This window comes from Penaeus japonicus, unplaced genomic scaffold (assembly GCF_977035675.1).
Source record: "Penaeus japonicus unplaced genomic scaffold, GWHDUDI00000001_assembly GWHDUDI00000016, whole genome shotgun sequence".
Lineage (NCBI taxonomy): Eukaryota > Metazoa > Arthropoda > Malacostraca > Decapoda > Penaeidae > Penaeus > Penaeus japonicus.
This window is the reverse complement of record NW_028234418.1, coordinates 20,739,853-20,757,352: the sequence shown is the minus strand read 5'-3', so window position 1 is coordinate 20,757,352 and position 17,500 is coordinate 20,739,853. Positions and strand designations below refer to the sequence as shown.

Sequence of the window (17,500 nt, the reverse complement as noted above, 5' to 3'; positions counted from 1 at the left end):
TGAATCATTCTGTTGATTAATTAAACGTCACTCAGGCTCACATGACCCTATGGTTCACACTAGTAACTCTTTCACTCATCTGGAGCAAACAAAACTTTTGCAATACTCTTCTTAAAAATACCAAGGGGATATTAACTAGAATCCTCCCCCCTCTTTCCGTCTCTTTAAAAGGTCTAGAAGTTAAAACTTGAAAAGTTCCATTTATTTTCTACCTTCGTCCCGTTCGTCTCGCTGTGGAGAACCTCTTCCATGCCGTCCTGGAAAGAAAGGTTGTACTTAGACGACACTCAGAAAAGTATAAAAACACTGCCGACACGTTATTCAAAAGAAAATACACTAACGACGCGTAATTCCGCCACAAATTAAGAACAAATAAAGCTAGGTTAGGGAGAGCGAGAAACGCCTACCATCATGGCTGCAACGACACTATAAGTGAAGTAAAGGGAGTGAGAAATGTCAGGTGATCGAGGGATTCAAACGCAAATACCGATCAAATCGGGGGTCTCATGAAGAATCAAAGTGTCTGTTTTAGAGAATTTAGAGAGGATCCGATTCTACTTGAGTCGTTCCTTCTGGAGGATCACACGGCGTAAACAAACGCGGTTATTTTCACAGCAGGAGGCGTGATTTTTTTTTTTCTACAGGAATTGGATTATGAGTTTCGTTGTATAGCCAGAATAGACATACGTCTGACTTCATTCTGAGCCTTGTTGATCAATGTTTTTCTTGAATGGTTTGAATGACCAGGGAATTTGCGACGCACTCGGGGAGGCAGTATTGCTAATCCAGCAAGCAATACGCTAAGTGTAGCACTCTGTCCAAGAATATCATTTTATCAATCTAGACATGGCTTATTTAGTGCATCTCCATGGGATTTAATTGATCTGTTTGTACATTTTAGTAGTTTACTTTAATTTAAGAAGGAAGGCAGAAATTGAAGCGAATGATACGAATAACATGAACATGTGACAGGTGTCACACATAACTTCCGGTAACTTGAACGTGCTTACATATATTTCTAGAGGATTATAGAGTATCGCATTTGCTAGAATTATTGAACTATTGCTCTTATACATTGTACACACTGTATTTGACTCATTCGGTTAGGGTCGTTTCGCTAAGAGTAACGGACACTGTAAAGGAAGCATATTGCGCATCATATTCATGTAATGTCATATTTCAGGAATGTTTCACATACATTATTGATGTTATGTTTGGGATGAAGTCAAATCATATGTTTATTAGAGTAATTTCATAGCTGTGTTAGCATATCTTCACATTCTCCTTTTAGCAACACTTAGCGGTGTGTCCTACACGGGGAAAATAACGGTGGGTGTAAACAAACTGCCATGGAGTAGAAAATGTGATACAAGACTTATCATTAACCAATCTTTGCAGTATGGAGACTCCGGCACCCGTCGAGAAGCTGCCTCACCACGAGCAGATGGAATTTTGCCTCACGAGAGCTAAATACCGACAGGGAAGGAAACTCACGGCAGTTAAAGTTTATACAGTGAATGACGAGTCAAAGTTCCTTATTTTGACGGGAATTCCTGCCATTAAGATCTCCAGTGAGGTCGAGAATTTGTGCTTCAGGTACGGCCAAGTGGAGTTTATTCAGGAGTTGGCGGACTACCCCGGCGAGGCCTACACGGAAGCTTTCTTGCTCAAGTATGCCAGGATTAAGAGTGCTCGCTTTGCCAAGGCGCAGTTGGACGGAAAATCTTTCTATGGAGGGGTTTTGCATGTGTTTTATGCCCCGGAGTTGGAGTCTGTGGAAGACACGAGAGAGAAGTTGCAGGAGAGGCGGAAAAGTATAGCTGCTCTGACCAGGTATGGCCAAGACGCATCCTTAGTCAACCCTTCCAAAAAGCGGAGTGCATCGCAACATGGGAATTCAGCCAGGTACTTGTCACGGCTAAAGCCTCAGCCAGGTGAGAGGCCCATGCAGAGCCACAGTGCCACTCAAGCTTCAAGATCATTGGAAGGAGGTATTAGTGTAGAAAACCTTTCTCATATTGATGCCAAAGATCAAGAGATATCTGAGCACATTAGGCCTAGCAAAGATTCTCAAAGTGGATCGTCTGAGGGACAAGTTACACAGACAAATAACCAAGGATACAGTTTGGGTGTTTCCCCAACAGAAAGTGAATCTCATGGTCCCAGTGAAAAGAGAACAGCCAGTAATGTTCCTTTCGTAGAAAGCAGTAAAAAGATTAAATTATTTGGTGATAATAAGATTTTATTGTATAAAAATAAGTAAGATGCTGCTTTTATCTCTATTAGTATGGTTTTGTTTGCAACTGTCTGTGATAAGTCATTGATTTCAATATTCATTTTTTCCAAATAAAATTTGTAAGATTTTTTTGTTTTGTTTTTTATTATATTCATTAAATCTTTGTTAAAGGTTGATCATATAGACCTTGCAATAAAACAATGACCAAAATTCCTCATGTATTTGTAAATATAAACAGAACACAAGACATTTCTCCATATCTTGACATATAACATATCTATCTTTACCATTCTTATCAAAGAAGATATAACAATTGATGACGTTATTAATTTTCAATATTTTTTAGGAGACATTTTCTAGCAACCTTTGTATATATATTTTTTTCATATGCCCTGTAATATGTTTCTTATGTTCTATAATGAATACTGGTTCCTAACTGAACTCAAACATTTTTAAATATTCAACTTCCAAGCTTAATCCATAAATAATATACATTAGAAATCTAATGTATAGTCCTGTTTAAACTTTTCCCCTAATAAAATCTTAAATACAAAAAAAAGACAAGAACACAGTAAATACAACATTAATAAAATGTATAATGCTTGCATTCTCCATGGCTCAATGCCTCACCCGTTTCTCACGGAAAATACTTATTAATTACACATGCATAAATAACTAAAGGATAAAATATTTAAAATAATAATTGGCAGGGATACAAGTTAAATTAATACGCAAATGTGTATTAACTATAAAAATCACTTAGTACAAACAATCCAAAGATTTACATGCAAAGGGGATACATTTTTTGAGATAATTTTTTTTTTAATTACAATAATAGAAAACAAAATATTGGACTTTCTCTAATCATGCTTGACCCTTTTCTTTTACTTATGACAAAAAGTTGGTATAAAGAAATAATATCATGATATAAACTTTGCTTTCTTGATTACTAACTTGTTAAATTATTAAGTGGCATTCATTAAAAAAAAGAAAAAGAAACCAGGATAAATTGACTCCATTTTATCTCCTGTCAGATGGGAGTCCTGTTCAATGAATGAGATGATCAATATTTAGTCCTTCTAACATCACCTACAATAAGTACTGCACTTCTGTTGTTATCTGCAACACAAAGCTGATCTATTTGAGCAACATTCCTAGCAGAGCAAATCAATAGAGAAGCTATTGTATTAACAGAGATCCAGAATTCTGGAAGCAGAGTTCCTTTGCTTTGTTTTATTATATAAAGATCCAACCTTCACAGCACTTAGTAGAACTAACAAAAGTGACTATTCGGCATATATAGAACATGCATTTCTGATTGCATTCTATGTCCCACAGGAGAAATTTAACAATTACAAGGCATATGATTATAACATCATGTTATTATTTTGAAAAGTACCCTTTTTTCTCTCAAATAATCAGTTCTTATTTTTCATTATATTCATATATATTATATTATAAAGTTGTCACAATGGTATTACAAAAGACACTCATGCAAATTTTCCATTATCAGGTATAATACACATATTGCTATAATATCTGAAGATACTTTTGTATGCAAAACTTCACAATAGAAACACCTTGCAATCAAAAGTGATCATTCTAATTCATTTTACATGAATACCACAGATGTTTTTTATATATCAAATTCTAAATACAACTAATATCATGTTTTACAAGTATAAATTTACACTACAGAATACAAACCACTATTACTAAAATTGTGAAATACCTGTACCTACTGATTTACCTTAATACTTTCAACAATATAAAACAGTTACTTCACTGGAGGGACTGAAGTTGTTAATACAGGTAGTGGAATTTTAAACCAAAGAACATTCAATTAAAACAATACTTGTATTCTTAAGTAAAAAAAACAACATCAATGTTATCACTCAATGACTGACATTCATAATATTGTCATCCATAACACCAGTACCATTATAATGCAAGTCAACCACCTCTAATTTGGCAACATCAGGACCTGAGGCATACCAGATAAGTGAAAATACCTTCCTCTTCTTTTCCTCCTCAGACCTGAAAATGAAATCATAAAGGACTTCTTGTATGGTGGGTTTTTCAACCAAGTGAAAATACCATATCATAGAAGGATCACTTATGAGCAAAAGTTGGAAAATATTACTAATTCACAATGCCTTTTAAAAAAAACTTTTCCCCTAACTATATTCCTTATATTCTATCCGTATTCACTTACAACTTGATGCTTGAAACGTAGTCACATTATACAGCAGATTGTTACAACCATCCCCATAGCATTATACTAACAAGCCTGATGTTATTTCACCAATACAAAGATGCTGAAATAATAACCATATAATTTTTCTGGTAGAAACTTAATGTGTTCCTGGCAGCAAGAACACTAATGGTGTCAATAGCTGACCACAAATAAACATCTCAAACTTGGCTTGAAAGTCTTCAAACAGGCGGCCAAAGCATTCCGTGACCAAGTTGTAACTGGTGTACAAATAATGCAATTCACACAGTTTGCAGCAGATCTTTTCCTACCAGTCAGTAGGTACTTAAAGTAAATTATGATGATGTCTTCAGTAGGTACTGTTATTCCCTTAGATGCATTACTTCAGGATGTAAGTGCAGTAACCAAGATTTGCAAGTGAATCAGATTACAGGTAGCTCACTTAGAGGTGGTTGTCCATAATAATAGTACTAAAATAAAATGCACCTATACAACAAAAATTAAAGCTGAAGTATTTTCAACCTGAACCAAACGGAGTGTTTTCCATTCAACTAAGATTTGTACTCCAATTCTAACAAAACAAATAACCACCAACACCTTTTCTTTAACCAGATAAAAACAACTAAAGAAAGAATTTTTATTTAGGGGAAAAAAAGTTGGAAAACCTAATGTCACATACAGTCAACATTTACTCAAAATGTTAGGATGACCAGCATCCAGGTATGTTGCACTCACTATAATGGAAAAAAAAAATGTAACTGGTTTTAATTCTCACTATGAGATACATAATTAAGCACTATCACACACAGCCATTATAACACGTCAGATTACAATCTACATATATGATGCCTGTCATTATATCAACACTTATGATATCTCTTCAACCTAAGCTCTTTCTCTCCCAAAATGAATCAACCAAAGATGGGCCATTTTCTGTTTTTTCTTTTATATCATATAAAATAATGATAAAAAGGCCTGCCAATCAACCCAAACTTTTGTTTTTTTGGGGTGATGGGATATAAACCAAGATTTACATTTATAATCTAAAAAAGATTTTTAGTTCACAAAAACAGCATCCCACAAAGACACAGCTTAGGGATATATCTTAATTTATGTAATAAACATGGAACATGGGCAGTTCTATCCTGAAAAAAAATCAGAGAAGCAACTCACATCTAATATACAACATCTTCAACAAATTCTGACTAGTCATCAAACAAAATAACATTTACATAAAATCCTGGAACTGCTATTCAATTGTCAATACAATTTCTCTCTCTGTCTTAATGTCATAAATACCCTCCAAACTGATATGTGCTATTCAGTACTATATGTATACAAACCCTTTTGGTATTATGATCCCATTCACAGTAGTACCAGTATTAGATAAAATTAATTTCACTATAAACCTCATATACATTCCCTTTTTCGTTGACTATAAGACAGCTTATTATCCTGTCTGAAAAAAAAACTAACGATTACTGGAATGCTTCAAACGTTGCCATAAGAGGAGATCGTGTTGGAATTGCTAAATATAACCGCTACTAAATAAACAAACACTGACTGAAAAATCAACAATTATTTTCTCACTCCAAACTTCCAAATATCAAGAGTCTAATGTTATCTGTCAGTATACATCTTACATATAATTATAATTATTGATTTTCTCACTTATCTTATCTTTTAAAATTATATATAAAAATCTCCAAATGAATATGTCAGTTAACAGATCAAAGAAAAATAACCATCACACAATTGAGGAACACTATCACAATTAAACAAGAAAAAAGTATATTTTACACATGTCAAGTCTGATGAAAAAATTATAATTGCTGTGGATGCTCCCTTTTGTTATAAATGCCTCTTCCTTTTTTTAATTCTTTTTAGATCACACATTTTCCTACCACATTCTTAGCTTTTGATTACATCAAACAGGCAAACACAAACAAAATAATACAAAATAATAACTGAAAGAAACAGTGCAACAGAATAGAGGTGGGGGGGGGAGGGGGAGGGGAGAGAGAGAGAGAGAGAGAGAGAGAGAGAGAGAGAGAGAGAGAGAGAGAGAGAGAGAGAGAGAGAGAGAGAGAGAGAGAGAGAGAGAGAGAGAGAGAGAGAGAGAGAGAGAGACTGTGTGTGTGTGTTAGTGAGATAGTGAATGAGTGCCGCCCCCCCTTCAAAAAAAGCAAAGAAAAAATGAGTATTACTTTATGGTGATATGGTGATAAACATAGAAAGAGATAGAAAAGCAAGAGTATGAACTTAAGAAATAAAGCATATACATACAGCATTTGTGTAAATCTGAACATCACACACATGCTGTGTTTATGTCTTTTCATGTACACAACACTGTGTTATTCTGCATATACCTATTGCATCTATGTGTCTATATGTCTAAATGAAAATACATGTGTATATACACATGTCTATCTCTGTAAAACATAGGTACCGTTGATTCTTGAACCAAATCATTATTAAAATCTTGAATAAATAAATAAGTAAACAAAACAAAAGTGATAACAATGTGGAGAAGCCCATTTACTGGAGTGTTATTAATTTTTTTCATTTGTAACATTGTTTTCACAAATTTGTTATTACAGCAACCTTTTTTCACAAAAAATATTCAATTTTGTTACTGCTCATATTTTCACTGTTTGCATCATAGCATTTTCAAACCATCACCACCAATTGCAAAAATTCAATTTGCAATATAAATATGACAACCTACATTAGGTAAAGTCTTCACTGCTTTAACATTATAAGCCCTATTTGTTGATAAAAATATAAGAGGGGGCAAGAGAAAAAAACAGCCGGGAGGAATCACTCAATGAGTACAACCCCTATCAAAATATTGTCATGCTTTGATAACGTGAAATTGGTTCTTTCTTCCGGTAAATGAGGATCATTACATTTGAGAGAAAAGAGCAAACTGTGTCTACCTGCTAAGCATTAAAGGTGAAACAACAAATCAACAACAAATATAATTAGAATGAATTCTTAACCTAATATGATAAGAGAGCAAGTGAGAACATTCAGTATTTGGTAGGAATATTTGGTGTAGTGTGAAAATTTACGACAGCAAATTCCGCCACAGTTGATCTCGGAAGTGCAACTAAAAAAGACAGCAAGGTGAGCACATTTCCCCCTTTACCCTACAACCTTAAAAAGAGACATTGAAGGTCATATGCATATGGGAATTAAAAAGAGTTGCATTTTGAAGCTTCATCCAACCAGAATATTTTTTACTCCAAGATAGGACATTGCAGTGTGTCTCAATGTGAAGTCATCCATAAAACTCCCCCCTTTCATGCTAAACAGTGGCCTTATGAAGGTTGGCTGGAACATCAGCCTTTTGGATGTACCCCTGTCCTTCATAGCCAGAGATTCATCCCAACTAATGGCAGTGACTATACCTATTTATCACAATACATATTAAGGAAGGGCTTCAAGTAGGATTTGCTGTGGCATGCTAGAGGCTAGTCATCAGGTTAATTTATGAGCTACAAAGTCCTCCTCCCCTCAATAAATATTCTATATACTAGATGTACAAATATAAACATTCGTCTCTATTCACTCTAGTAGACTTCCATGTTATCCCACACTTCCATTAGTTACCAGCAAAATCCTATCATAATCTATGTTACCACTATGAAGGGTTCTTATTGTCATTTCTACTTCCAGAGGACATTAACATGATCTCTTATCTGATAAATAAATATGAATTCATAGCATATTTCCCATATGCTCATTCACTAATAGATTGTCATTAATGTATACCTTAATACGTGATATGCAATATTGTTGCAGAGGAGCAAAACATGCAACATGTATAGCAAAGTTTGTTATTTAGCCACCTGTGTTTCTTCTAGGTGTCTACCTATACCTGTGACTTGAGATGTGGATATGTCAGGGGTTGAACCTGAAAATCTCTTTTCTGTGGTGCTCTGACCAATCTCTGAAAATGTTATATTACTGTATTCAATATGCGAGTCAAAATTAATTTTTTACATCTCCATGTATTGAGAAATTACAACAAAAATCCATCACCATCCCTCTCTCCTCATTATCCTAAATTTTGTCCCCCAGAAATGTTGAAAAATATATTTTTTGCATTACAGGTGTCAATACACTCTGCATGTTATATTTTTTCAATGCATACAGCTCATTGTTCTGTAACCACCAGAGAGAAAAGAGAGCAAGAGTGAGAGAGAGACAAAGAGTCAAAAAGTGAGAGAGAGAGACAAAAACATAATGCATACAATCCATGGTTCCATACATTTTTCAATCGCGTTTAAACCCAGCATTAAACTCTAGACAAGATGGGGAACTTTGTTAGCTTGGGGATGCCACTTGCTGTGCCACATCCTCCAGGGCAGCAAAAACCACCTGTGGAAGATGGTGTCGCATCATGAAGGGTGAGATGAGCAGCTGTGTAAATTCGTTCATGTCACCCCATCGGTATTCCCACTCGCTGCTTACGACATCCAGTCTGACAAAGTAGAGAAATCTTATATTAAAAATCATCTCAACACTTTTTTCCCTTGACATCATTCTTCCTCGAAATAATTAGTTTTCTCTCTTTTTTCAACTAATATCATTCCCAAGCCATTTTTTTCTCACACTATTATCTTCTTAATATCAATATCAATATCAATGAGTTACACTGCCTTGTTCTGAGTCACCAGGCCTTTACCTTTCCTCCTCAGGCAAGCTAGGGTTGCAAAAGAGGACTCTCCCTGGAAGATAGAGTGGCGTCTCTGTGTGCCGTGGCACTTGACACCTTCTGGAGTCATCATCTGAGAAGGTCACGCGCACGTCCTCCATGCTCTCCTGCATGATTTTGGGTGAATGCTATAAACAATGACAAAACAGCATTATGGATGGTTGCAATCACAAACATGTATTTACCTCCATTTGACCAGATTAACCAAAGAATTAACTAAAAACAAATTTAACTCAAAATATACAAAAAGATAGACACTTGATCTACTTTTCCATATAAAAAGCATTAAAGTACATATACAGATAAATATGCATTGAAGATGTAAGCATGCTAAGCACTGGAGAAGCGAATCACTGTCATGAAACAGTGATGATCAGCTTATAAAAAGACTTGAAATTTGAAAAGTTCAGAAATAAAACAATAATGCAAAAGCTCTATGCAAAGAAATATACATGCAAAAAACATTGCGAAGCACAAATTATTGGACATATCTATATAGACAATGTTACTCACACTCTTAACCTTTATCCTTTCACAACTGTTTATTTAAGACACTACAAAAAATAGCAATATCAACTGTACAGGAGAAAATGTACAAATTGCAAAATAAATCTGTTTTATTGTTTGATTACATTTCATGCTATATATTCCTTTATGCTCTTTGTTGTGCCTTAGAACAGAACATTATGCTATTGTGAAACAAAAAGGATATACACCGGCACAGAAAAGAAGAGTAAATGCACTGTCCAATGTAAGTTTTGTTTTATTATCTATTTTTTTTCCTTTTCCATGTACATAGGTAGTTCCACAAGTACTTATTCACCATTTAGTAGACCAACCTGACCTTATCTGCTTACCCCATTCCATGAATTTTCAGGATTTGTTTTTATTATCACTATCATCATTACTAACACTATTTTTATTTCTACCATTATCATTATTGAAATGCTAATAACAATAATAATATTAACCCAATAACGACAGGGCGGTTTTGACTGCAATCAGTCTAAATGCCAGGGTATTTCAAGCACGCAGGCCTATCACCTCGGGAAATTCACCCACTCTGGCCATGGCCAACCGCTGTGTGCACGATCAGCCAGCGTGCTGGCTATACGAAAAGTCATGATGTGATATCACATCCCTGGCAGCAAGCTCTGCCACCACATGACGTGATATCATGTCACCCAGCATTGACGGGTTAATAAAAATTTTAACTTTTCCTTCCAAACATTCAAGGTCTGGGGTTAGCACGAGAGAATGCATAAGCCTACTAATTGACTTATTAATGACCAAGCGCTTGCGTATCAATGTCAAAAAGAAAAAATAATAACAAAACAAAACCATTCTGAAAAGTACATGTATATTTGCACACCTGGCATCAAACGGCTGAACCTCCAACCATGCACACAAAACAGCATTATACACTTACAGTAAGAACAATATAAGAAAACAACAACAGTTATAAAGAGTTGCTTACAGAGCAAGAAAAGTACACATTACTCACAATTCAGAGATAACAAGAAATGTGTGATTATCAATACAGCTAACTATCATCATAAAACTACTCGCCTAAGATCTAATTACCACAAATAAACAACACAGAAAACTAGGTCACAATAAATCTTCCATTACATCTCTCATGAAAGCTTTTTCAACCCTCTACCTACATTCCAATTAGTCATAAATTATCATTACTCTTCCAAATATTTTTTTTTCTCTTTTTTTCTACAATCATCAAAAAGAAAAGACTTTAACATATGTGAATTTCTCCTATGTCAGTGTCTTTGGCAAAACCCCACACTAATTTTGCCCAAGGGCTAGTGCAACTGGCTACAGGTGTCTCTGGCAACATCATATTCACCTGGTCTTCATGAAATCCAAAAACTGGGTTGAACTTCAGGTGGGAGAAGTAAAGCAAAGATTATGAAAGAGGCAGTTTCTCTGCAAAACATTGTGACAATTCCACTCATGTATAATAAATGCATCTAAATAGATTGAACTTACTAATGAGAAGAAGAAATTCATAATTTGCAATATCTAAAAAAAAATCATGCAAGGAGAGTGGATAGAGTAAAATGTATACTACAAAATATATACAGTCAAGTATAAGATTGAAGTGAAGGTACTTCTGCTTGAAGAGAAACAAATGTTACTGATAGTGATTCTCAAGATATTTTCTGATATATCACACTTTCAATTGTTTTCCTCTGTTCTCTTTTTCAGAAACTAAACTCTCATTCACAGTTCTGGAAGCAGATGTTCTATTAGTACTAACCAAGTGAAGATACAATTACCTCTATGTACTTGATTAAGTAAAAATTATACTCACCATAGTTCACTACATGGACCTATTCAAACTATCTTAACAAACTGATTCTCTAGAGAAACTTATCAAACTTGCATGCTCCAAATAAAACAAAAAATAATTATAAATATCAATAATAATAACAATATCAATAAGAATTAAAAAATAAAATAAAAAAATAAATAAAAAATATAAAAATAATAATAATAACAATTACAATAATAATAGTAACAATAAAAATAAGAAAACCATTATCAAGAATAATGAAAACAATAATAATGATAATAATAATAATAATAATAATATTAATAATAATAATAATAATAATAATAACTATAATAACAATAACAATAATAGTAATAACAATAATAGTAATAACGATAATAATAATAATTATAATAATAACAATAATAATAATGACAATAAAGATAATATTGATAAATTTAGATTAAGTATCTTTTATCCATCAAATGCTCTTCAGTACATCCAAGAACCAGGGACAACAGAATATTGAACCTAAAGGCAACAATACTTGTCAGAGCCAATGTGAAGAGAGGGGAATCCATACTACAGATCTTATTTTCTTGACCTTCAAGGTCAGGGTGTAAAGGATAGTTAAATACTACACAAGAAGGGAGAGGAACAGAACATTACAATAAACAAATACAAGTGGTCAAGTATAATAAAAGGAAAGACAAAGATTAGGAATGTAGATCAAAACAAAATAGGATAAGCATCTTAACCCATCCACAACGGGGGCATTCTAGCCTTGAATGTCACAATGCCGGGGCGTTCGAATTATTAGGCCTAAATCAATTGAATGGCTGGCACAATACTGTGCCGCCCGGCCACTGGGCTTTTGAATGAGCGGTACAGTACTGTACCACCCGTCCAGAGAGGGTTAACACAATTGGCAGCTCACTACATAGTAACAATCAAAAGACAATATATTAAAAACAACAGACCAGCTCAGAGGAACTGGCTAAAGAGACAAGGATTGAGCAGAGTGCAGTCAATGCTGCATATGGGACATCCTGTAGATGCAAAGCAAGGTTATGGTTTACCAATGAGGCACCCAATACTTCTTGGCCTGCTTACAGAATTTCCAAAGAGTGAACAAGCATGCCCATTGTGTAACAAGTGTAAGTAGACCAGTGGAGCCCAAGTAGTGGCACAAGATACAATAAAGCACTTTATAAAATGAGGCACAAAAGGTGAGATAAAATCATAGTAAGTTTAAATGCATGAAATTGACTTTTAAATCCAGATCTGAAAAGCATACTGGAGAATTACCCAAGCCTCTTCTAGAAATGAAAGAAAAGAAAGAGAAATAATCATACACAACATAGAATCCTGTCCACTAAACAGGTTACAGCAACATACCTGAAAAACTACTCACAGAGACATGCTACTTGTATACTTATGCACAAGGAAAATTGTTCACAACACAAGTCAAGAATCCCACTCAACAAGACGGGAACATGCAGGACCAGAGGCAGGGGAAACAAGATACTACACAGTGTGGAGTTCTGAGAACAAGATCTGTCCTTGTAAGGGGATCAATGGGGTATCCATTATGTTACTTATCCCATAGCACACTGGGATGTATGAAAATTGTGAAAGAAAAAAACATTACTGGACAGGAAGAGGTGATGGTATGTGAGCCCCCTTAGTCCAGATCACAAGAAAGGAAGGAGTAGGAAGAGTTGTGTAGTGGTCCCATCAATCCAATGTAATAGAAAACTCCTAACATGACCACTATTTGAGAAGAAAGTTACTAGTAAGTCCAACAAAATAGGAAAGAGGTGTAATACCCAAGCCCACTGTCATATCGGACAAGGAATCAGAGTATTTGTCAGAGAATGTGCCCTCACAGAGAGGCAGGAAAATACATTACCAAACCAGTGATAATTTACGAGAAAATGTCTTGCCCCACAACCAGTACAAGAGGAAAGGCAGGGGGTGAGGGAAAGGGAGGCAGTGCAAGAACAGGAGTGAGTGCAGACTTTCTTTGTCTCACAACTGCAGGACAGATGGGGGAAAGGTATGGTTGGTGACTGAGGGTTTGAAAAACACATAAGAATAGGGAGGGCATGACAAACAAAGCACACTCTCAAGCACAAATGAATGACAACCAAGAGAAAAATAATAACAGAGGGGGACACAGGAAGAAAAACACTGAGCGAAAGCAATTCCTCCTTCCCTTCCCTTCCACAAATACACAGACTAGCACAGGATCCCTGTCTCCTACCTAGACCCTCCTCCCCTCCCAGCATCAACTGAGAGAGCACATCCTACAGTTCCCAAACAAAAGGGAGAACAACAACAAAGAGGATGGCGAGATAAGTATCCAACAAAAAAACATGAAGTATAAGGCAAAAATAACTTCTCACAGACACCCACACACCGACCTTTATATCAAATTATTTGACATTCAACCCATTCACGCCAGGGCTATTTCAGCTCTAAATAGTCAGAATGCCGGGGTATTTGAAAGCATAGGCCTAACGCCTCAGGGTTCTTGGGCGCACTAGCTGCATGTGAGCGCTGTACGTCCGCTCACCCGGCGCGTCGGCCTTGACTAAATATCTCATCTCCGGCATCTGACCTAAAAACCACTGATCATGATAGCAAGTCAACCCGCGTGAATGGGTTAAGCTATGCGCAACAAAGTTCAGCACAAAAATGAATAACCGCAAATACCAGTTACATTGACATTTCTAATTTTAAAATCAAACAATTCATGCACTGAGATAATAAGGAAAAAGGAGATGAAAGGGACCTAAATAACAAATGAAAAAGAAGCAGATGAATGGTGAAGGAAAATAAAAATAAAAATAAAAGAAAAAAAAGTGTCCAAATGAATCACTAAAAATAAAATTAATCAAAATTGAGACAAATTTACAGATACTAAATAATCAATAGATGATTATCATGATCATGATAACGATGATAATAATAATAATAATGAAAATAATAAAAATAATAAAAATAACAATAATAATAATAATAATAATAATAATAACAGAAATAAACCAACTTTAAGAATATTAACCCATTGCGTACGGGTGTCATGACATACATGACGAAGGAACTTTGGCCTGACGACGGGCGTCATGACGTACATGACGTTCGGGGATTTTGGAATACTATGCTATTTTATTGTAACATGAAAAAGGAATGAGTGATGATGGCTACTACAGTCATAATTACTATAATTACCGTAATATAGTGCTAGCTTAACGTCCAAAACCTAGAGGGCACCACTTTTTCCTAGCACCAGCAGGAGAGAGAGCCTTGAATGGCACCCATCCACGGTCTCTGTCTGTATAGAGCGATGGCACACACTAAGTTGATGAACCCTTGCTCTAAAGTACCGCCGATGAAAGATGTGCAGGCAAAACGAGAAGAGGAAGGTGACTCAATCCATACCCAGTGTCTAAAATGTGCTCCTGTGCCAATATGGATGCCTTTCACTGTGGCACTCACAGTCACAAGCACAAGTTTCATTCCTCTTCCCTACCTCTTCTTATTATCTTTATTGTAGTGGGTTATATGTTTCGTATTCGTTCATGACAGCACAAAAACACGAAAAAATAAAGTTGCCTTTTGTCCTCCCATAAAACAGCAATACTTCTATCACATTGAGTATAAAGAAAATAATGAGCTAATATGGATAATATACTACAATTTTAGTCAACTGCAGCACTGACAGAGCCTGTCACATGGCACATATAAGTGTCTAAACTCAATAAAACACACAAAAAAATAAAACACAAAAAACGATCTAGTTTTACAATGAATGACTGAAAGAGAGTGGGATGATTCAAATTATATTGCTTCAAGCGGTCTCTCTCTAAAATAAAACCTATCCTGGAGGCTGGGCAAGCAAATTTATCTCCGTCTGCAATGGGTTAAGTAATAAGAAGAACAATAAAAAAACAACACAAACTATAATAATGCCTTACTCTTACTCTTACTATGCTACTACTACTACTTCTAGTATTAGCATGAAAATCTGAAGATTAAATTACCATGCCCTGGCAACATAATATAAAACTGTTTTCCAGTTAAATTATGCAAATAAGAAACAGCTGTCATACCATTTGTTATTATAGCATTATGAATACGTAATATCATGAACAGAAATTATAAGCACATCATGTCAGAATATGATTCACATGTTTTGAATTAACATATAGCTGATCAGTAGGGTGTACAACTTTTGGTCCACAGAGGGCTGTCTTCAAGCCTTTTATCAATTAAAATCTGCATTTTCATGAATCTACACAAGAGGTCATTGCTACCTATATATAAAGTCAGTTGCCTAAGTACATCATGAATCGGACACACTGCTGCCCATTTGTTACTGTGGCATGATAATCTAATCTACATATTCACACTCCATAACTATAGGATAATACTAGCACTATTACTACTATTATAATTAATAATAATACTATCACTATTACTAATTCTAGTACTATCAAAACAATTATTCCTCTTACAACTACAACTAAAATATCACAAAAGGTGCTGTTACTACTATTCTAGTACGCCTACTGTTACTACTACTACTAGTAGTAATACTATTACATCAAATACTGCTACTCCTACTGCTACTGCTACTGATGACGATGATGATGACGATGACGATGACGATGACGATGACGATGACGATGACGATGACGATGACGATGACGATGACGATGACGATGACGATGACAATGATGATGATTTGCTAGCCTGACCCTCAGAAAGCATTAATGCCAGCCATGTGAAAACTAAATGTCTAAGTCCTTGCATTAAGAAACAGTAATTCCTTTGAATGCACAAATCAGTTAATCACTGTTTTTTATCCCTAATCTCTGTATTTCTTGAGGGTATCTTACAGAACATTTAATATTCATTTTTTCTAAGACTTACAGTCTAGCATATTTGCAAATCGTTTGCAGCCCTAAAGAAAGCAATATTACCTACACACTGTTTTGCCAGTCAATATGCCCGCACACATAATGTCAGTATAGAAAAGGAAAGTCATCAATGAGGACAAGAACATGAGGATAATGTGGTGGTGATGATGAAAATCATGTCAGAAATACTTATGATGATAGTAACAACAACTACAACAACAGCAGCAGCAAATCAAAGACTGTAACTACCAACTACCAAGACAACCTTCTTCAGCTCAAAAGCAAAGGACTAGTGACCTAAGGCTCACCCACGCACTGAAAGAATCAGAACTTACATAAGTATAGGCATTTGCAGCATTTGCAAGAAGTGGACGATCTTGCGATGGACTCTCGATAGTACTAACCGAATCCAGCGATGATGAGGAAATGCCGAAGAGCATATACCAGCATCCCTGGGCCAGCACACGATACTGCAGGCATGACAGAGATTGAGGTGTAAATACATATTTACAGAACAATATAATACACAATACTAAATTTATCTCAGCATAATATTTGGGATGATCTTGATATGAATTGTGTATTCACTTGAGTAAAACTTATAAGAAAATGACAAAAATGATGCAATCATAAATGTACAATCTTGGATCAGTAAATTAAAAAGTTTCTTAAAATGGTATACACAAACTTAACCCTTAAAAGAGACAAAAAAGTGTCATAGGAGTATTTTGTTCTTATGATATAGAAAAAAGACAACACCTGGTTTCAGTTACCTATAATAATGTAGAAAATAACAAAGAGACAGTAGAACAATTCATAAATGGACATACTAAGAATTATAATAAATAAAGAGTTATGCTGTATATTACATTCTGTGCAGAAGGATGTCAGCTGAAATTAAAATTGAGGCTAATAACATTAGCAATAATGAGAAAAATCATAACTATCAGCAATGCATTAAATGCAAAAACCAAACATATTCCCTTAGATTCATATAAAGCTGTTCAGGATCTCCATAACACTGAAATAAATGCAATCTTAATTACCTTAGGTTGTCGGCAGGTGTTTAGAACACACATGATCTTGTACCGAAGATCGTGGAGGGAAT

General features: G+C 35.2%; 2 protein-coding genes across 7 annotated transcripts in view; one reads left to right on the top strand and one right to left on the bottom strand.

Annotated features, from left to right (window-relative positions):
- Window positions 1-2,365, top strand: part of LOC122254555 (uncharacterized) — a 14,253-nt gene extending 11,888 nt beyond the window's left edge. The window contains exons 1-2 of one of the 2 annotated variants that reach the window (XM_043018281.2): window positions 606-991; window positions 1,399-2,365. In XM_043018281.2, coding sequence (XP_042874215.2) covers window positions 1,400-2,263 — 864 coding nt within the window. In that variant the 5' untranslated portion in view covers window positions 606-991; window position 1,399 and the 3' untranslated portion in view covers window positions 2,264-2,365. Of the gene's footprint in view, window positions 1-605; window positions 992-1,398 lie in introns of those variants that run through there. The other variant, XM_043018282.2, reaches the window with a different exon arrangement.
- Window positions 2,366-2,441: 76 nt separating this feature from the next.
- LOC122254556 (diacylglycerol lipase-beta) overlaps window positions 2,442-17,500 on the bottom strand; it is a 43,196-nt gene continuing 28,137 nt past the window's right edge. For 2 of the 5 annotated variants that reach the window (XM_086545279.1, XM_086545280.1), the window contains exons 13-16: window positions 17,439-17,500; window positions 16,728-16,862; window positions 9,145-9,302; window positions 2,442-8,940 (exon numbers count right to left, since the gene is read on the bottom strand). The exon at window positions 17,439-17,500 is cut by the window's right edge and continues 55 nt beyond it. In XM_086545279.1, coding sequence (XP_086401405.1) covers window positions 8,784-8,940; window positions 9,145-9,302; window positions 16,728-16,862; window positions 17,439-17,500 — 512 coding nt within the window. In that variant the 3' untranslated portion in view covers window positions 2,442-8,783. The remainder of the gene's footprint in view (window positions 8,941-9,144; window positions 9,303-16,727; window positions 16,863-17,438) is intronic. The other 3 variants (XM_086545281.1, XM_086545282.1, XM_086545283.1) reach the window with 3 other exon arrangements.